This window comes from Schizosaccharomyces cryophilus, assembly GCF_000004155.1.
Source record: "Schizosaccharomyces cryophilus OY26 unplaced genomic scaffold supercont4.2, whole genome shotgun sequence".
Taxonomy (NCBI): Eukaryota; Fungi; Ascomycota; class Schizosaccharomycetes; order Schizosaccharomycetales; family Schizosaccharomycetaceae; genus Schizosaccharomyces; species Schizosaccharomyces cryophilus.
Genome location: NW_013185625.1, coordinates 150,214 through 169,735, shown reverse-complemented (window position 1 = coordinate 169,735; position 19,522 = coordinate 150,214). Strand labels below are relative to the sequence as shown.

Here is a 19,522-nt window from a genome sequence, read left to right as displayed (position 1 = left end):
GCGCTTAAAGGTAGCGTAATCGATTCTATGGATTCCTAATTAACCCCGCATATTTACCATTTGAGGCTATCAATGACCACATTTATTGTACCATTTGTACCATTTGAAGAGAAGAAAAAGCAATATGTAAGCGTATTAATTGGTTATTTGAGAACTGTAAAAGCCTCAGATGCGAAAAGATAATCAACGAGATGATTCTCGAATATAAAAGCGACAGGGTACGATCCCTTCAGCAGGTTAACCTTTTTCATTCTTTTTTGTGTGAGTAATTTCACCATAGAAAAGTGGTGCAACAACGACTGCGTTACTCAATTATTCGTAAACTATTTATTTTGCTCTAAGAAAATAAATAGCGCGATTGCCTAAAAACCATCAAAACAATCTTTAGGAAGGAAGCTACTTTCAGGTCCACTATCCATAATAATGAGCGACGAAACTGACGACCGTCTTACTTATACATATGGGAGTCGAAGTTCACATTCATCCGAACCGGAAGAAGACAAAAAGGGAGTGCAAACATGGACGGTAAAGTCAACTGAATCCAAGGATGATGAATCGAAAGTTGATGACTTGGGACCTCCTCTTCCGTCAAGGAGTTTATACTCTTTTTTCTTTGGACCAAGGGTTAAAATACCAAATGACGCTATAGCCACGCAGTATTCGGTTTATGATGACCCACTGGCTCGAGAGGCGTATTATCCTATTGATACATACGAAAATAAACATCGGTTCGATCCAGGTTTTCGATGGACATGGGGAGAAGAAAAATGGCTTGTAAGAAAAATGGACTTGTTCATTATGCTTTGGACATGTGTAATGTTTTTCGCGCTCGAGTTGGATCGTGCAAACATTAAACAAGCTTTGAGCGATAACTTTTTGGGTGATTTGGGTATGAATACAAATGATTATAATAACGGTATGATTGTTTTTTATTGTTCCTTTTTACTTGCCGAATTGCCCTCGCAATTGGTCAGCAAACGCGTTGGTCCTGACCGCTGGATTCCCACCCAAATTACGTTATGGAGTATTGTTACGATATTTCAAATTTTTGTAAAAAACAGGGCCACCTTTTATGTTACACGGATGCTACTTGGAATTCTTGAAGGAGGGTTCATTCCTGATGTAGTTTTGTATCTTTCCTATTTTTACACTGGTTCGGAGCTAAATCTTCGCTTTTCCTTCTTTTGGATTTCCAATTATATTGCTGATATTTTCGCCTCTTTTTCTGCTGTCGGCATTCTCAAATTACGCGGTCACCATGGGATTGCTGGCTGGCGTTACCTTTTTTTGATTCAAGGCCTTATCACTTTATTCATTGGATTATTATCCTACGGTATGATGCCTTCTGGACCAACAGCTACTGCATCTTGGTTTCGTGGAAGAAAAGGCTGGTTTAGTGAGCGACAAGAGAAAATCATTGTGAATCGAGCACTACGAAACGACCCATCGAAGGGAACCATGCATAACCGACAAGCATTAACACCTAAGCTTCTATGGAAAGCCATTTGTGACTATCATTTGTGGCCTCTCTATGCTATTGGTATTTGTTTTAATATTCCATATCTCCCACCATCATCATACTTAACCTTAAGCCTTAAAGATCTCGGATTCTCAACAGTCTTAACTAACCTACTGGTCCTGCCGTCTACGTTTTTGACGATTATAAATTTATTAGGAATCACATTTTTCAGTGAAATGGTTGGAGAAAAAACATTAGTTTGCATGGGTCCGCAATTATATGTGCTACCATTGTTAATTGCATTGTACCTTTTGCCTGGATCCACCAATAAGTGGGTGTTGTATGCAATCTCTACTTTGATTGTTGGCACTCCTTACGCTCATGCCTTGCAGGTGGGTTGGAATTCTCAAAACTCGAATTCTGTTCGCACTCGCACTGTTTCCGCCTCATTGTATAACGTTTCAGTTCAGATTGGTAGCATCGCATCTGCCGTAATTTATCGGGCAGACGACGCTCCTCGCTATCGACGTGGAAATCGCGACCTTATTGGTATAACGTGTATGAACATTGTTATTTATTTATTTACAAAAGTCTTTTATGTTCATGTGAACAAAAAAAGAGACAAACTATGGAATGGAATGACGGAGGAGGAGAAAAAATATTACATTGAAAATACTACCGACGAAGGAAACAAGAGATTAGATTTTCGTTTTGTCCACTAAGTCCCTTTTGGAAATTTTTTTTTTTTTNTTTTTTTGATTTATTTTAATATCCATGTTAATTATTAGCCTCCTTTTATTTTTTAACCGATTTTCCCTTTGTTGCTACTAGGCTTATACACCTATAAAATATTAGTGTCAAGAGAGCCTTCATATCAGCATATGTAACAGTCAAATTACGGCAAAGTATAAATTGTTTTACGTCGCTACCTGCACTCAGCGCAGTACGTAAACAGATAAAAGTTTCAATTTGAGAAACGATTGATTTACAAAGGACAAATGAGCTATAGAGCAGTTTTATTGATCGATTACAGTAAATGTATTTTTTCTAGAGATATTCAGCTAAACCTTCTATTAACAAGATCATAAACTTGGGCTAATACTATTAATTGAAATAGATTGTCTGAATTTCAAACTAAACACCAACGTTTGAAGCAATAAGTGATTGTATTCGTCACGAGTTTAATCTTCCCGTAACATTACAATTTGTTCATCCAGCAGGTCTTCTAAAGCTAACCGAGACTACAATGAATAAAATACAGTTATATTACGAGAATATTCTTCATTTAATTAAAGAGTATTAAAATAATGAATAAAACAAATGCTTTTTGACTCGATTTGGTCGACTCTGTCGGGCTTTCAGCTCTCAACCTTTTTGGCCGACTCTTACCTTGGGTGTACACTTCGTGCAATTCATAACGCTTCTTCTATTCGTTAAAGGCAAAACTACAAGAACAAACTACAATGCAGCAGCAAGATATACGCAAGATGTTACTCACTGCTGACTGTTCCGGCTTTTGACAAAACACCAGTTTCCATCAATGACTGGACAAAGGTACTGATAGCTCGAATCGCAATCTGAGCAATCTTATCACCGTCACCAGCGTCGGGGTCAAATGAACTAACCGTAAGTGATTTAGGGGTACACTTCTGGGGTACCAAGTTCATGCAGGCAATCAAATCGGATTCAAGTAAACCACCAGGGGATGGGTAATCGTTAACTTTTCCGCACGACTCGTCCAAGACATCCAAATCCATATGAATCAGAGCCGGACTGTATGATCGCCGTTCAAGTTGGGTATTGAGATCGTGGGCGAAATCCACTTTTCTCGAGGTGTCACCCCAAATACACTCCATACCAGCATCTATTACACGTTGTCGCTGAACCTCAGATTGGTCGCGTAGACCACAGTAAAGGAACCGGTGATAGTCAAATGGCTCAAATCCAGGTACAGTTTTCATTAACGTCTTCCAGCTTTCTCCCCGGAGCATAGACAAACCCATGGCATCAAAATAGCCGTTTTCGTTGACGTCAGGAGAGTCAAGATCGTCATGAGCATCAAAGTAAATGAATGCTAAATCCTTAATTTTCAGCCCACATGCGACAGCAGCGCTAGCCATGCAGTTGCCAGAAAGAATTAGGGGAAACGTATTCTTGGCGACGGCCTCGGTAACTGCAAGCGATGTACGACGCATAATCTCAAAACTGCGGCCGATTTCACCCTCAAAGTCATCCACGCGATTAATTTCCTTCAACTCAACCTTGGCACCCAGCCGTTCTAGTTTTTGAACTAATCCCAGCGATCGAATTCGCTTAGGACCATTGCCTACACGGTGATCACGAAGGCCAACATGATAGGGAGAGAAAATAATGGTAATAGCACGGGCGGACATGATAACTTTGAATCTTTATTTTTGTTTTTTGCTGAGATCGGTATAGCGTCAGGAGTATATGATTTTATAGTTAATGAGATTGAACGAGTCACTGTTTTCATTTACTTTTAGAGCCCCGGCTCCAAAAGTAAGCTGCCGAGAATGACGCCTATTTGGCTTGCTTCTGTTGTTTTTTAATTATTTATAGATGGAATTATAAACATCGCTCAAGAAAATGTGTTTGGTAAATGCTAGGTTTCGATGACCACTCTGATTATTACTGTCAATTTGGGCATTGCTTGCATGAACGCACTATACATTATATCACCATTTTCGAATCTACGAAAAGCTTTAACGTTTTTACAAGTTCATCCTTCCTTAATACGTGACATTGTATTGTTTGCTTTTACTGGATTTGTCGGTCAATTATTTATATTTTACACATTGGAAGCATTTGGTAGTATTACATTAGTGACGATTACCTTAACACAAAAGATCTTTACAATGTTTATTAGTATTGCTTATTTTCGTCATTCCGTTTCTTTGCTTCAATGAATGGGCATTGCACTCGTTTTTTTTTGGGAATTTATACGGAAGCTTACTAGAAGATTACGGCTAAAAAAATAATAAAGAGAAGAAAACAGAATAGGCATGCTAGTTTCTGTATTTATTTATAATATCCTTCGTTTAATTATTAACAATGATTGAATTCATTTCATCATCATTGATTATAAATCACTGTGAAGCTCCGGTCCGTAAAATTAAGAGCACCTGTAAGTATCAATAAAATTACTAACTGTTTGGCAACATCCTCATCCAATGCCATTTCCGACACTACCGTAAGAGATATTGCATCTTTATGTGCTGTCGTATATGTTCTCCAGTGATGGCGATTAAAGAATCTTCTTCAACTCCAAAATCTGCAGGAATCTTTTCAATCATTGTACGAAACGTATGTGCTCTTTCAGCTTCATTTTCTTCTAGTAAGGGTCGATCAGCACCATGTTGTTCGGTTTCTTCCAAAACATTGTCCAGGAAGACCAACTTTACGTTTAACTGGGTTGGGCTGCGGGTTTTAATCTCACACTTTCCTCTTGCCGATCAGCTGCATCAGCTTCCTTTTCCCTAGCTTTTCCAACAGCTTTATGACGAATCCATGCTACGCGATCCACGAAGTATTCATCATGAAATATTTTTGCCTCGTTCGTCATCGTCAAAAGAGGCAAATTTTTCAGATATGTAGGCTTTTGAAGAAGTAAAAGTAATTCGATCTTCCCGTTCCCTTGCTGCTTCTCGTTCCAAAGCCGCAACTCTAGCTTTCTCCCGGTTTAACCAACGACAGTGTAGTAAGCATTCATTCCGAAATCTTCCTTCTTGCCCATTTCTTTAGCTTAAATTTTTTTTCATCAGACATTGTAATTGGAATGCCGGATCCATATTCTATAAATGTCAACAGCGAATCAAGGAAGGCGAGAAACCTGGTGCCTCGATAAAAACTCTTGAAGTTCCTCATCCTTTTAAAGGAACCATCTTCTTTCATGTTGCTTGTATTCACGATGGAATCTTGCGTACATCTGTTGCTCTTTGTTTTTCAGGTTTTCGCAATGCCTAATGATCACGGAAGGAGCGATTATCCTCTTTTATAACAGGAAGGAAATCTGAATTAATTCCTTCTAAATCGGAAGAGTTGATAGGAATTACAAGCTTACGACTTTCTTCAAGATATTTTTCGGATTTTTCACGCCTGCCAAGCAGCATTGTATGAGTTCCTATCTTTATTACCAATGCCCTGGATGATTCTCTCGAGATTTGCATAATTTGTTGAAGAGCTAGCGTTTCTTTCTGTTAATTTTTGTAGCGATTTTGTTTCATTCTTGATACAGGTTCTCATTCTCTGCTTCCGTAAAATGGTAAGTTCCGTAGTAAAGCTTTCCTTCTTCCAGATAGAAGAAAAAACCCATGTAAAGCTTCCAAGGCTCTGCTAAATTGTACACTGGATTTGAGTTCGGTAAATCCATAAGAAGCTTGGTCACCTTGAGCAATAATGACACGACACCAACAAGCCAGCTTGCCAGACAATCGTAAATATTTATCAATCCAAATATCGTATAAGTTTCTCCCAAGACCAGGGTCCTTCGAAACTGTTGACTATTTTGGTGGATGAAAGGACGTGATTCCTTCTGTATGCTGACTGTCTCATTCACACAGGTGGATGGATTCTTTTTCTCTTCATGACCGACTTTTTGATTCTTCTACACTCCCTGTTTGTCTTCCAACATACACGCCACTTTTCCCTCGTGATTCTCTTGGTAATTGACCGAATTTCAGTACCGGTTAAAAGTAGTCAAACGGAGTGGCAGCACCTGCTGTAGTAGCTGCAAATATGAAATTCGTGGATCCATATAACTTTCTGTATGTGCCTTAAAACCGGTTAACAAGGGTGCAAAAACAGGCTAGACAGGAATCGTGTATGCTATGCCATTATTCATAGAAGGAATCTGTTGCCCTAAGGCTAACCCAACAGAAGCCAAATTTTTGTTAGTATTCAATACAAATAAAGCAGTTCAAGACAATGCTTATGTTTATTCTTCCTCTGTGTGATATTGGGAAAGAGTTAAGTTCTTACGCGTTTGTCAACGAAAAGTAGCTAACTATGTTCGTTGTTCTTTCCCAATCAAGTCAATGCACACACCATATATAATACCACTCACAGACTAGTGTGTTTAATATAAATATAGATATATATTTATATTTATATTTATACTACACTTTAGCACGTCTGGATCTGAATTCTAAGGGCTTTCTTTCCCTTTGCACTAACCAAGAGATTAACCATATAACATTATGGTCAGGCTTTTTGATGGATTCTGTGAGCGGTCGTTAATGAAAGAGAATTTAAGAGACAACAAGGTATAGGAACTGTTTTCACAGGAATTGTTTCTCTCTATGGAGAGGAGCTGTTACGACCGATTAGGGAAAAATATTACTAACAAGTTTTGCACAGAAGATGCTGAAAAGCTACAAATGGGTTCGAATCGGATGGTCCCTGCTGCAAAAAAAAAAAAAGATTTGTGTGCGTGCGTCACGGTAAGGAACAGTTTTACCAAGGCCTTTCGTCAGGTAGATCATATTTGTATGCGAATTAATGTCATCCGGCAATTCAGAAATCAACGGTATTATTAAAAAGCCCAATATAAAGTCTTCACGTCTTCGCTAAAAAATCTCACCGAGTGAAGTTTCGTACCGGGTATTATACGGCTTGTCAATTTAGCAAGGTATGAGACGCTGGGAATATTGAGTAAAAGAGAATACCGACTTGCTGTGTAAGTGGCTTGATAGCTCAATGATTTGGTCTTGTCTTGCTTGCCTATACCTTGTAATTCTTTTTTCGCTGTCTCCTCCCATGCGTCGCGAACCATCTCTTCCGATCTTGTGTCAGCCAGAGCTACTTCGATCACATTCGACACACATTTATGTTGCTCCACGCATCCTCGTATGTTATCATTACCCTCCTCAAGGTTCGGAAAATAACATCTCCCTTTAAATGTCACTGGTCATCCGGCAATAAGTGTTCCTTAGATTTGGCGAGTACAACTTTTGAAAGAAAAGCGAAAATGACTTCCAATCGGCATGCAGCTTATGGGTAGACGGGATGAAGAGCCATATTAGTGGCTGCAGCATTATTCAACACTGAAATTCCAATTTCAGAGAGCATTCAATTTAAAGTGTGATGAATGCTTTTGCATAGAGCACAGTGAGTTATGTATTGTGATAGTGCTGACTTATTCTCAATCCTCCGAAAATCAAATATATAAAAACATTAGTGGAACAAGGTGTCGTGATTTTAATCCTTATTTCTGACCCAACTTACTAGTCGACGGATAAAATTCGTATTTTATGGCAGAATACACATATTCACTGCATTGCTAGTTTATCGTATTCCGTCTAATTATGTGTCGCCTACTAAGTGTAGCTCCCTCAGTTGGTGATAGTATTCATTCCAAAGCTATACTTAGAAATTTATGATTAGTTCATTAATTTAGTCTCATTTTGACTTTCATATCACTGGTGCGCCTGGTTTAGGTTATAACAGCCTCGGGCAGCGTTTAAGCTTGACAGCTAAAAGGAAGTCTTTAAGGGATTTGTAGTTAGTAACTCTAAGTTGCCTACAATCAAGCCTTAACTGACAATCTTCTGCTAATCAAAAAACTACATTTTATAGGGAGCCAAGCTTCTGAACCAATATCTGGTATAAGGCAGTGCCCTTTGGGTCAAGTATCTTATCCATTAGTTCAAGGAGGGCTAAAGGGTGTGTGCCTGTACCTCGAAGACTATATAATAAATTTAGTCACTGAGTCACTCGTTTACTGTATAGATCCTTTCCTACTTAATCAGCTGTAACTCTTTCCTTTATTATCTTTTAAAGGCATCTTACTCTAGAAGACAAGATATCTGTAGCTACTGATTGTAAGGTAGTTCTAAATTTATAGTCCTATTTCATCATTATGCAGTATTTCTCAGGCTTAACGTGTAACTTAACGGAAGCATTTGTTTTTGATGAACGTTTTGACTAACTTACTTCAGGGAACGCACGTCCAGGATTGAGTTGGCGTTATCGCTGTTGACATTTTGTATGTTTTATAGTAATCGTATTCATTTTTTTTTTCTTTCTTTTTTTTTTTTTTTTTATGTAACAGCTTTACTATTTAATTCATAACAAATCAAGTAGGATAAAGTAATCAAAACTTATGCAAAGTAGTCCAAAACGATGGATGTAAAATGTTACTTTTCATAAGACAATGTTCATCATATTTGTATTCTGGTGACTTTTCACGCTTCTATATATAAAGCATTGACATACTCGTGTAAGCAAACTGTCATCATAAACAAATAAAGGAATAAGGTATTAATTTTTTAGGTAGTAGTTATTATTCCAAGTCTATATATTATAAGCTTGTTTTGAGGAAATTAGCTTGCAAAACATCTTTCTACGGAATCAGCATTGTTTCCCCACCAGTTCGGCATTGCAACTTGTTTTCCAGCGCTAAAAAAAATAAAAATTAAAAGCATAGCAAGATTAAACGCTGTATCAAATGCAGCACCTAGGATATAGTTGTATTTTCTCCAAAGATTGTGTCTGTAACGGTAAAAGTAGAAGTTGGTAATCGTTCCTCCGATAAAACTTGAAAGGTAGCCAGTGGAGAGATTACCGTAAAAGTTGGACATCGTAGAAAAAAAGATGGTAACATTCCACAAATGAAACTTTCCCCTAGGGAAAAGTCTATACAAAAGATAGATTATTCCAGGTACCAAGGCACCTACGAGAAAACCATAGGGCAGAGGTCGGTATATGGCTTCTTTAAAAAGCCTTTTTGGTCCAATTAGTACGTACTGAATTGCCATAGTATTATAGCTGATTAAAGACTGACCTGTCCACTGGTGCAGTGGATCCTTTTTTTCTCCAGAGAGGTACGCTCGCTTAGTGTTTAACACCCATCGAAGACATCCGTAATTAACAGGTACACCTAAGAGCTCACCAAAAATCTGAGAAAAAAACACTGCTCTAGGTGGTACATGCATGTAGTGACCAATCCTTTGATCTTGAAGCATGTATTGTGCTCGGTACCATGCATCACCAGCTACGGCTCCATAGCTTGATGCACCAGCAGGATGCTTATAGCCCGAAACTGAATTTATCATATATCCATAAATGAGTTCGTTAAAAGTTCCAATCGCAAGTTGAAAGTTACTGAGCGCATATAGCCATGCCATTGGGGTTACAATAGTAGCACCAAATCCAAGGGCCACCAGGTATGTCCACCATGGAATAAACATGTTGCCTGTAGCAAAGATGGTTATCAAGATGACAAATGAAATAACAAACAAAACAACAAACCACCACAAGGGAACATCTTTATATGCCCTCTGGATTTTGTTGAGACGATCAGTATATTCATTGCTTATATTTCCACCGTTCCGTAAACGATGATAGAATTTTTTTCCAGATGAAATTATTTGTTTGTGCCCAAAAAAGATAATCCAAGTAATAGCCGAAATATATGAAGCATAGTCAAAAAACATTATCCAAATTTTTTGGGTTCCCATGTATCCAGGACCTAATTCCTGATATGCTGTTTCATTAAATGTAAAGTTTTCCGTCATCAGCCTTGTTGCCGGATATACAGTACCATTTTTCAAAAATAAACTGTTAGACATTAAGCCATGCTTGAAAGATCCCAGATTCCCCCACTTGGCAGCAGGAAGAAGGATCCAAGCACCAAGAACAAAAGCGCAAAATTTAAGTACTTGAGTCCAATAAGGCATAATCATAATACTAGAAGTAATGTTGCTCCAATCGAGGGTAAAATTAAGAAATCCCATCCCAGCCATGCCTGATCCAATGAAATTAGCAACCTTGTTCCTTGGAGCCACCCAGCACAGAAATGCCAATGATCCTGTCATGGGGAATATATATTCAGGAAAAAATTGCCAAATAGTCATCCCCACTAAGCCAATAAAGAACACTCTCATTTGCTTTGTAGCTAACTTTGAATTCCTGTCGCTTTTACGAAAAGCTTCAAATAGCGATGTTTGCATAAGAGCTTGAGGCCATTTATATTGGGGATCATATAGCAAAAAGTTTCTCGCAATAGCAGCAAATGAGTATCCCGTCCATACAATTGCCCACATGAAGAAAATTGCTACCGCGGGATGTACCTTATCATTATAAAACAATTCTGACACCGAAATACTTGTGGTACCCTGGCTCCCCGTAGCTCCCGATGCAGCAGAGAGAGTAACCAGGACGCATTCTTTAATGGAGAATGGACCAGGGTTTAAATTAAAACTGAATTTCCAGATCCGAACTGTCTTTGAGGGTAGAACTTTTGCGAGCCACTTTCCCAACCAGTAACTCGCTATCTGAACGAAAAATACACTGTACGCTGCCGAACTCGTTCGATAACTACTCATGGTATCAAGGAACGCGCCTGGAGGAATAAAAATTAAAGTCATCAAAAAGTAACGAAACGTTAATGTTGGTTCTGAAGGGTCGTCTTCTAGGCTCACTGTTTCCCGAACTTCTACTGGCAGTTCTTTTAGGTCATCTTCTAAAATTTCTTCTTTCTCCTCCTTCTCCCAAAAATCTTCTTCTTTTACGTCCGTTAAAGAAGAATATAGTTCTTTTTCATCTTTCTTTTCTGATCCATTCAGTTCTGATTCTGGAGGAAAAGATGAATCTGTTACCTCTAACTTTGATTCAGCTTTAAACATCTTCCTTCTGAAGACAATTTTCTACAAGCATTGTGCTTCCATTCTCTTACTTAAATACAAATTGATAGATGTGTTCATATGGCTGTTCAAGTTAGTAATCCAAGTTTGTTAATGAACTTTGCTAAATCTGTTACTTTATCGCGTCTTATTTCTCCAAATTGGGTGATTGTGGAAATCACGTGCAATTAGCATTTTCTTATCGATCCTATAACTGAGGGGTTAATTAGCTAACTGGTTTGATAACTCCTTCATTAGTCAAGCAGGGAAAGGACGACACTAAAAGATGCTCAGGAGGAATTTTAGCGAGTGAAAAAAAAAAATGGAAATGAGAGAAAAAGAAAAGACGGTAAGAAACAAGAAAATGATAGAGGAATGAATATAAAAAAAAAAAATTCTAGAGTAAAAATGATATTAAGCTGTTTTTTTTTTTTTTTCTTGTATATCATTTCATGGGTCTCGCATTTATTTATCTGCTTTTGATTGTCTTGATATTATCATCATCAACTCCGTCACATTTTGATCACAAAGACCTGATGTATCGTTGACTCTTCAGCTTTTAAATAAGGATAAAAGTGGAATATCGAAATGTATCAAAAATAGTATCGGTTGAGACATCCATTATTGACCTTTTTTTTTTCTTTCGTATTTTGTTTCTAATCTTCTTTTTTTATTTTTACTTTTTATTTTTTTCCTTGTAACAAATTACCATCGCTTACTCCGGCCTTTGCTTCAACTACGGAATGTCCAAAAGAAAATAATTCATTAATAAAATATTAGTATATAATTTACGGTTTTATAATAATACCCTCAAGGAAGGAGGATAAACTAAGGGAGGTATACCAAACAGGCTAGCCTTTATGGCTAATACTCAAGTAACGGAAATGTTACCACTATACTCGTTGTAGATAGTATTTTCCAGTATCCTTATAAGAGCTTTCTGTAATATCGCTCTTGCCTGTCCGCCCATAAAGGAAGCATTAGACATTGTTCAAAATCATTTGCTTAACTTCCATCCTTTCTGCTTATAGAGGGCAGCATTAAATCTCAACTTTATCTCTCGTAAATAAGAGTATCGATTCAGAAATAAATCATAGAAATTGTCGTAAAATCAAGGAGTCCTTATGACTAGTAGTTACATTGCAGCACGAACCAACTGAGGAATAGTCGTTGGTCTTTTACAAAAGTAACTCAAGTGTTCCATAGAGAGCAGCTGAAGGTTTTGTTCCACCGAGTTGCTTTGATCCGTCGACCTTCTGTATTCTGTAGAATCATTGGCTTTACACTGGTCACAGCAATACAAATGGTCATCGGTATCATTTCCACAGATAATGCAATAGTCAAAGTTCATAAAAAATGAAATAGAAAAAAATGCAAGGTACGATTGAAGTACAGTTACTGAAAGTTGCAACCGTTCAAATAGTTCAAGGAGGAGATTTTAAGAAAAGAAAAATTATCAGACGATTTCTTTCTTCTTTTTCCTTTCGTTCAAGTTAAATGTAGACTAGAAACTTTTTTTTTTGGATATCCTACAGCAGTAGGGTATAGCATATATATAAACTCCAAACAAAGTAGTAAATAAAGCGGCATATTACGCGATGGTATTGTTAGCACGCAAGCAATAAGGGAAATTTTGACAAATAAAGAACAGCCCCGGATATTTGTACATTTATTGCTAAAATTCGCTAATATTTACGCTATTGCTTAGTTAAGGAACAGATGAATGAGGATTAACCATTATGATTTATAAGGATTTGATTTAATTTTTCATAGACTTGCTATATTTCGATCAATGTTATTCATTTCTACGAAACACGTTTATTTATTTATTCATTTATTGTAATTTAACCTGTTTCTCACGTTTTTGTAGCTTTCAATGATTATGTCTAACTTTCGTTGGCCAAATTTGAGGTAAAAAAAAAAATTTTGCTAGAATTGAGTAATTTTGCCAATTTGCTTACATTCTCCTTTATAACGCACTTTTTATTTAAGTAGCTACCGGATTACTTGCTACCAAAATTTGATGGGGCTTTTTTATTTTTTCTTTTTTTTTTTCTTTTTTTTTGGCGGTAGCTAGCTTTTTAAAACATGTACGAGACCAACGATATAAAAAAAGGTGGTTGAACTAAAATACTGTAATTTTATTCTCAAAAAATAAAAGTGTTTTCAGACACCTTGGAAATAGCTATCAGCAGAATAGTAAGTATATCAAACTCCAATGGTGAACCAGCCAACAGTATACTCATAAATACGAATTCCATTTATCAATTATATACTACTCGTCAAGTATTTATTCAGTGATAGTTATTAAGAACTTTAAGAAAACATGGTATGGAGTATACTAGAACAATACAGGCTATTAAACAAAGATTACAATGTGTTTAAACATAAAAACGTATCGAATTATATCTAATCATTTTTAAGTGTCTTATAAGTACCCACATTTATCGATTGAAAAACTTGTTTTGATGTGACACTGTGCTAATCATATTAATCTACTCATCGATCTATTCCACCAACCTTACAAGCTCGTTCCTTTTATTAAACTTATTCATAAAAAAATCGAGCATAGACAGTAAATAAAAATATAGAAAATGTCTAGTGAATATTATACAATTTGTGAAACCTATGTTTTTATCTCATATTTATTATATAACAAGAAACTTTAAAAGTCTCTCCTATCTGAGCAACAACATGACCATCTTCCAAGATAGCATAAATCCAGTCATATGTAAATAAAAAGAGTTGACACTTTAAAATAAATGCAACTAGGAAAACCAGGGCTGATTAGCAATATATGAATACATCGAAACCATGAGACATTAGCATAAAAATCATATAAAAGAAAATGAATCATAAGATTCGTAATAAAACTTAAAGTCCAACATAGATTAAACAGTTCATGAAGAAAAGGTGGGTTACGCGAGGGGGATATCAAATTTAGAATTTGGGTGTCGTCAAGTTTTTATTTACGCTAGTCATGCCTGGAGTGCGAACAGGACGAATTAAATCTTTGAACCATTTTGTTTCAAGTTCCAATTCATAGATTCTTTTCTCCAATTGCTTGATTTTCTTTTCGTATTCCTCAACTTTCTGTTCGAGGTAATTCTCTTTAGCCTTTCTTCTTTGACGAAACCTAGCACTAGCTAACGTATTTCTTCTTCGGCGTTCTTGATCTTCCGCAACGCTGACTACCGAATCGAAAGGACTTGTCGCTGTTCTCTGATTAGGGGAGGAGCTAGTTTGTCGAGTGGATGACTCAGTGTTAGAAGTATTCCAAACTTTTTGGAGTTTATTACCTTTCTCATCAACGGTGTGTAAATCATCATTAAAACGAACTTCGTTACCATTTCTTTCGTAGGCTAACTTTAATCCATCATCACGAGTAGAATTTATGTATTGTAATGCTACAGAATTACTTGACTGTATAAAATCCCCATATGAGCTTTTACTTCTTGGTGGCACCGGTTCATCTTGAGAAATATACTCATTGGAATTATGAATTGCTGTAGACTTTGGTAGAGCAGGATCTGATTCCATAGTGCATGAATGATTGTATTTCACGATACTATTTTTTATAAATTTGTTAATCTCTTGGGAAAAGAAAGAATTAAAAGTACCAACTTTGACATTTCATTGTCAAATTCACAATATCGGATTCATTAAAGTTTAAATTAGGATTTTGAAATAGCAGCATAGCCTAGCCTTTCCTCATTGCCATCTACTTCTATCTCATTTTACGTGATCTTTATCCAAAATGAGTCTTATTTGTATACTACTGACGAGAATAATAGGTAAATTTGCACTACTAAGCAAGCTTACATATTTGCACAACGCCAACTGAAATCACGCAAATGGCTTCTTTGATATATATAGCATTACCATTTGTTGATAATTTTATTTGCTATTGTATGATATCACATTTTAATTAAAGTTATATAATACAAACAGAGTTTATTAACGTTGTTGTAGAATAACGACAAATCAATTTTTTTTCATCCATTACAATTCCGTGCATTTCGTAGAATAAATACTGCATGCAACTGAAAATATTTTGAAATACTAGAAATTCTTTCCATTCCAAACGAATAAAAGAAATATTCAACTGAAAATAGTGTCGGCTTTCTGTAGTTTAGTAAGTCTTATTTAAATTAAATTTCAGTCAAAGGAATCTTTTTTATTTTTTATTTTCCAATGCACGATGAGCAACCAAAGTTTATCAGGAGTTCGAGTTTTCATTGTGTACAAACAACTGGAAAGACAACTTGCTAGGATCGTTGCTCCATAAAAGTGTCAACAGGCTAGAACATGTAAATTTATTGATGAAGAATTGATAACAACGCCTTATTACGTTCGTTAAATTACAGTTGAATTTCTATTGGTCTAGCGAACAAGGTAAGGTAATCTTTCAACCACTTAGGTTTGACATTTAATAATTTACGCGTTTTAGCTTTTGAGTTTTCGTAACCACAGGCACCCGTTACGTGATTCAGAAGAATTTGTCGCAAAATCAATAATTTCACAGAGATCTCACATCATGATAGACTATCACTAATATCTGACAAATTGAATAAAAAAGGCACTTGAAAAATATAGAGAACCAGTACTCACCGTGTTTTCTCGTGTCTTTAACAGACATGCAATCCGCCACGAAATGGGATGAAAAGGAAGCTGACGCCGAAAAAACAGTTCCAACTGTGGAACGCCGTGTATCTACCAGTACACAATCAAGTGAACCTGGAGTAGAAGCCGACTATGGAGCAGATTCGGGATTGAAGAGAAAGTTGAGCTCCCGACATTTGTATATGATATCGCTTGGCACTGCCATCGGCACAGCTCTTTGGTTAGGTTCAGGGTCGAATCTTACTACTGCCGGACCAGTTGGAATGTGGATTGGATTTTGGATTGCTGCATCGATTGCTTGGGCTTTAATGCAGTCTGTGGGAGAGCTTACTGTAATGTATCCTGTACCATCGGCTTTTCCACGGTGGAGTCAAAATTTGGTTGATCACTCAATAGGTATTTCCCATGGATGGGCGTTTTGGTTATTGTATACTTTGGGAATTCCAACGGAACTTGCCGGTCTTGTTACTGTGATGCAATTTTGGACGGACAAGGTTCCACCGGCTGCTTGGATTTCTATTTTTCTTTTCATTCTAGTTTTATTAAACGCCTTTCCAGTAAGAGTCTATGCTGAATCAGAAAGTATAATGTCGTTTATCAAGTTCGCGTGGATTTTTGTCATCATTATAGCCTCAATTGTTGTCTCTGCCGGTGGAGGACCCAAAGGTCATAGTATTGGATTTCGGTATTGGCGGGAAGCTCCCTTCACACATGGCTTTAAGGGTTTCCTCAGCGTCATGCCGAATGCTGTATTTTCCATGTCTGGAATTGAATTGGTAGGTATTGCTGCCGCGGAGGCAAAAAATCCAAAAAAATCAGTTCCCAAGTCGGTTGGCTCAATTTGGCTTCGTCTAGGATTGTTTTATATAATTGGTATATTAATGGTAACCATTATCATATCACCTTATTCACCAGATATATTTGGTGGAAAGGGTGCAAATGCCTCTCCATTTGTCATAGCATTTCGAAACGCTGGTATCCCTGGATTAAGTCATGCTATGAATGCCATCATTTTAATTTCCGTTTTCTCTGCCGCTAATTCTGAAGTTTATACGGCTCCAAGGATCCTTGTCGGTCTTGCTGAAGCGAAAATGGCACCAAAGTGGTTTTTACGTTGCGATCGACAAGGCCGACCACTCTATGGCTTTTTCTTCACAATTTTAATTTCTGGTGGTTTGGCCTACTTGAATGTTAATCAAACTGGATCGACTGTATTTCAATGGTTTGAAAGTTTGGTATCTCTTTGCGTGTTGTATTCGTGGGGCTGTATATTTTTAGCTCACCTACGATTTCGGAAAGCGTGGAAGGTCCAAGGGTATTCAGCAGATCAGCTTCCATGGAAATCCAGATTTTTCCCTCTTAGCGCTATATGGGGAATTTCTTGGTGTATTTTGATTTGTATAATTGAGTTTTACCTCGCTGTCTGGCCGCTCGGGCAACCAAGCAGCGCGAAGCAGTTTTTTGCTACTTATTTGTCCATCGTTCTTATTATAATCATTTATGTGGGAGCGAAGATTTATTATCGAGGACCTTTTTGGAAAAAGCCTTCATTAGTAAATCTAAATTACGGCAGAAGGTTCTACACCAACCGGCGAGCAAGTAGTGATAAAGAAGAAGATGAGCTATATGTTTTCTTTAAGTCAACATTGGAAAAAATAATTCCGAAAAAAAGCTGACCAACCACTTAAAGTAAACAAGAAAATAAAGAAGAGCGGTTGACGTTGCAAGCAGACCCTAACGGTTTGCTTTTTTTTCTCTTGCTTTTTGTGTTAAATGTGTTTATGTAATATGTAATTAGGTTATTAATTAATATGAATTGACTCTTTTCTTCGTAAACTATTTTATTTATTTTTATGTTAGTGTCCCGATAAAAATCTCGTACTGTATAATAATCTATATCAAGTGAAATAAACAAATATGTTATAATGCTGTATATTTGGACTGGAGCTGTTGTACTAATATAGACGCTCGTAATGTCCAGGATCTGGTAAACTAAATGAAAGTTTGTGTAGATGATGCTCATTATCCACACTAGTCGAATCTTCCAATCTGAAGATTCTGACTTAGACAAACAGCTTATATAGGTCTTTTGATATAGATTACGCAATCTGTTTTATTTGTCAAACTCCTGGTGGTCATCATAATTTCTATATCTCATATCGATATTCCGTATTCATGATTGAAATACGGTGTTTTTGTTAATGGTAATCATCTTTTGTTCTCTCATCACAGACTATTTTCTTTTTCTTGATTTCTTGATTCTGATGGGTTTATTTCTCGTGAACCGTTAATCTCATAGGTTGCATGTCAATTGGCAGATTCAGTTTTTACTGTTCCAATCGAAACTCTTTTTCGTAGCGTAAAGTGCAGGGGAAAAAGCAGCATATAGACTTTTTAAAACTTTTAAATTAATTCTTCAAATGAAAAGTAACAGATTCATGATTTTGCAGTTTCAACAGAATCCTTGGTTATCGTGTTACTTTTGGACAAACTCACCATCATAAACTGAAATTTCACCTTGCGGCCAAAGCTTATAGAAAATAATATGTTGTATTGATATTTTAAACAACTTTAATCAAAAAGGAGGAAGCAGAGATGACTGTAAATACTCACCAAAAACAACAGGAAAGTTAGTAGCTAATAACGGCCAGGCTAGCTAACTATCCCGAGTTTCTACGGAAACAAATTAAGCATGTCTTTGAATAAAATATAAAAATTATCTGCTCGTAAGACATCTCAATCTCAATCTCAATTTCAACTGGACACTGACACGCTGACAATAACAACCATTCAATAAAATGGGCATAGCATAAAAACATTACTTTGTATGATCGTTCAAACTCGGAGAACCTGTGTCTCCAAAAGTTTGCATCTCTATTTCTTGCTCTCTTGCAGAATGCCCAACAGACTTTTTTGAACGGTTTGCTTTGGTAGGGCTTTTCCCAAGAGGAGAACTTGGCACTTCAACATTGTTATGTGTAGTTGTTGGAGTTTCAACACTAGCTTCTAGCTCGTCAAGTTCAACGGTATTTGTTGAATCTGAATCAATCCCAAAGCTTTGATTAGTTGTATAACCGAAAATAATTGTCAAAGGCAGTATAAATTTTCTCCACAAGTATGGAAATGTTCTTCCTAAGAAATTCTCAAAGAAATATTCAATGAGATTCCCCACATGCTTAAAGTTATTCCCTAGTACTATAGCCAAATCTGGAACCATAGATATACACCAAACGATGATGTCCAACACAACTAAACGCTCAAGTTAGCAAGAAATTTAACGTACTTCAATTTGCTTTTCCGATGAATGTAAATCACTTACGAGAAATTATTACAGCGGAAATAAAAAATAAAACTAAAATCAATCCACCAAGCAAAGGTAAAGCAATTTCCTTAGACAAAGATGAATCCTTTATAAACTCTGACAATTTATCAGAATATTTGAAAAGTAAATAGAAAATAAAAGCAGACGTATAAAGATAACACATAAAACATCGAAAATATCCTGCTTCTTTCAATGTGCCCGCTGGTGCTAATCGGGGACGTACCGGCATGCAGATGCAATCGAGGATACAGCTTCCCCATGATCTGTCTGGCACGGGTTCTGCCATGCGTTCACGCACTTCATTCGCATGATTTTGATTACTATCGGATTCGACTCTGCTACTCATTTGAAGTTGATTGTAGGAAGGAGGGAAGCGTGTAAACAAACCCTTTTCCAAGTCCTCTCCACTGTTATAACAAACTTCTGAGTAATTTGGCAAATCCAATTGAAGCGAGCTTTTCCTCGAATTGTCGTATT

The 19,522-nt window shown here is 36.8% G+C and overlaps 8 protein-coding genes across 8 annotated transcripts in view; 2 read left to right on the top strand and 6 right to left on the bottom strand.

Annotated features, from left to right (window-relative positions):
• The first annotated feature begins 130 nt into the window (after nucleotides 1-130).
• SPOG_01616 (phthalate transporter) lies at nucleotides 131-3,940 on the top strand. Its single transcript, XM_013166719.1, has 2 exons — nucleotides 131-3,013; nucleotides 3,091-3,940. Exon 1 carries the CDS (start codon nucleotides 424-426, stop codon nucleotides 2,179-2,181), a length of 1,758 nt encoding a protein of 585 aa, XP_013022173.1. The 5' UTR covers nucleotides 131-423; the 3' UTR covers nucleotides 2,182-3,013; nucleotides 3,091-3,940.
• SPOG_01615 (arginase) lies at nucleotides 2,724-4,118 on the bottom strand. The gene has a single exon (XM_013166718.1). The coding sequence runs from the start codon at nucleotides 3,850-3,852 to the stop codon at nucleotides 2,950-2,952; it is 903 nt and encodes a 300-aa protein (XP_013022172.1). The 5' UTR covers nucleotides 3,853-4,118; the 3' UTR covers nucleotides 2,724-2,949.
• Nucleotides 4,119-4,665: 547 nt separating this feature from the next.
• On the bottom strand, nucleotides 4,666-5,042 carry SPOG_01614 (uncharacterized protein; the record flags this gene model as incomplete). The annotated part of the gene is made up of 2 exons (XM_013166717.1): nucleotides 4,666-4,887; nucleotides 4,917-5,042. 2 exons carry the CDS (start codon nucleotides 5,040-5,042, stop codon nucleotides 4,666-4,668), a joined length of 348 nt encoding a protein of 115 aa, XP_013022171.1.
• Nucleotides 5,043-8,799: 3,757 nt separating this feature from the next.
• SPOG_01613 (oligopeptide transporter 7) lies at nucleotides 8,800-11,103 on the bottom strand (the record flags this gene model as incomplete). The annotated part of the gene is made up of 2 exons (XM_013166716.1): nucleotides 8,800-10,548; nucleotides 10,576-11,103. 2 exons carry the CDS (start codon nucleotides 11,101-11,103, stop codon nucleotides 8,800-8,802), a joined length of 2,277 nt encoding a protein of 758 aa, XP_013022170.1.
• A 696-nt stretch (nucleotides 11,104-11,799) lies between these two features.
• SPOG_01612 (uncharacterized protein) lies at nucleotides 11,800-12,662 on the bottom strand. Its single transcript, XM_013166715.1, has one exon. It carries the CDS (start codon nucleotides 12,449-12,451, stop codon nucleotides 12,236-12,238), a length of 216 nt encoding a protein of 71 aa, XP_013022169.1. The 5' UTR covers nucleotides 12,452-12,662; the 3' UTR covers nucleotides 11,800-12,235.
• Nucleotides 12,663-13,701: 1,039 nt separating this feature from the next.
• On the bottom strand, nucleotides 13,702-14,931 carry SPOG_01611 (basic region leucine zipper). The gene has a single exon (XM_013166714.1). The coding sequence runs from the start codon at nucleotides 14,638-14,640 to the stop codon at nucleotides 14,041-14,043; it is 600 nt and encodes a 199-aa protein (XP_013022168.1). The 5' UTR covers nucleotides 14,641-14,931; the 3' UTR covers nucleotides 13,702-14,040.
• Nucleotides 14,932-15,737: 806 nt separating this feature from the next.
• Nucleotides 15,738-17,399, top strand: SPOG_01610 (amino acid permease; the record flags this gene model as incomplete). The annotated part of the gene is made up of 2 exons (XM_013166713.1): nucleotides 15,738-16,092; nucleotides 16,120-17,399. The coding sequence occupies 2 exons, from the start codon at nucleotides 15,738-15,740 to the stop codon at nucleotides 17,397-17,399; spliced, it is 1,635 nt and encodes a 544-aa protein (XP_013022167.1).
• Nucleotides 17,400-17,533: 134 nt separating this feature from the next.
• SPOG_05740 (uncharacterized protein) overlaps nucleotides 17,534-19,522 on the bottom strand; it is a gene marked incomplete at its 5' end in the record, with an annotated part of 2,538 nt that continues 549 nt past the window's right edge. Inside the window, 2 exons of the mRNA XM_013167502.1 lie at nucleotides 17,534-18,972; nucleotides 19,043-19,445. Coding sequence (XP_013022956.1) covers nucleotides 18,542-18,972; nucleotides 19,043-19,445 — 834 coding nt within the window. The 3' untranslated portion in view covers nucleotides 17,534-18,541. The remainder of the gene's footprint in view (nucleotides 18,973-19,042; nucleotides 19,446-19,522) is intronic.

Excerpts from the sequence above, each read along its gene's own strand:
- SPOG_01616 (XM_013166719.1), top strand. The coding sequence starts at position 424 with ATGAGCGACGAAACTGACGACCGTCTTACTTATACATATGGGAGTCGA.
- SPOG_01611 (XM_013166714.1), bottom strand. The coding sequence starts at position 14,640 with ATGGAATCAGATCCTGCTCTACCAAAGTCTACAGCAATTCATAATTCC.
- SPOG_01615 (XM_013166718.1), bottom strand. The coding sequence starts at position 3,852 with ATGTCCGCCCGTGCTATTACCATTATTTTCTCTCCCTATCATGTTGGC.
- SPOG_01612 (XM_013166715.1), bottom strand. The coding sequence starts at position 12,451 with ATGAACTTTGACTATTGCATTATCTGTGGAAATGATACCGATGACCAT.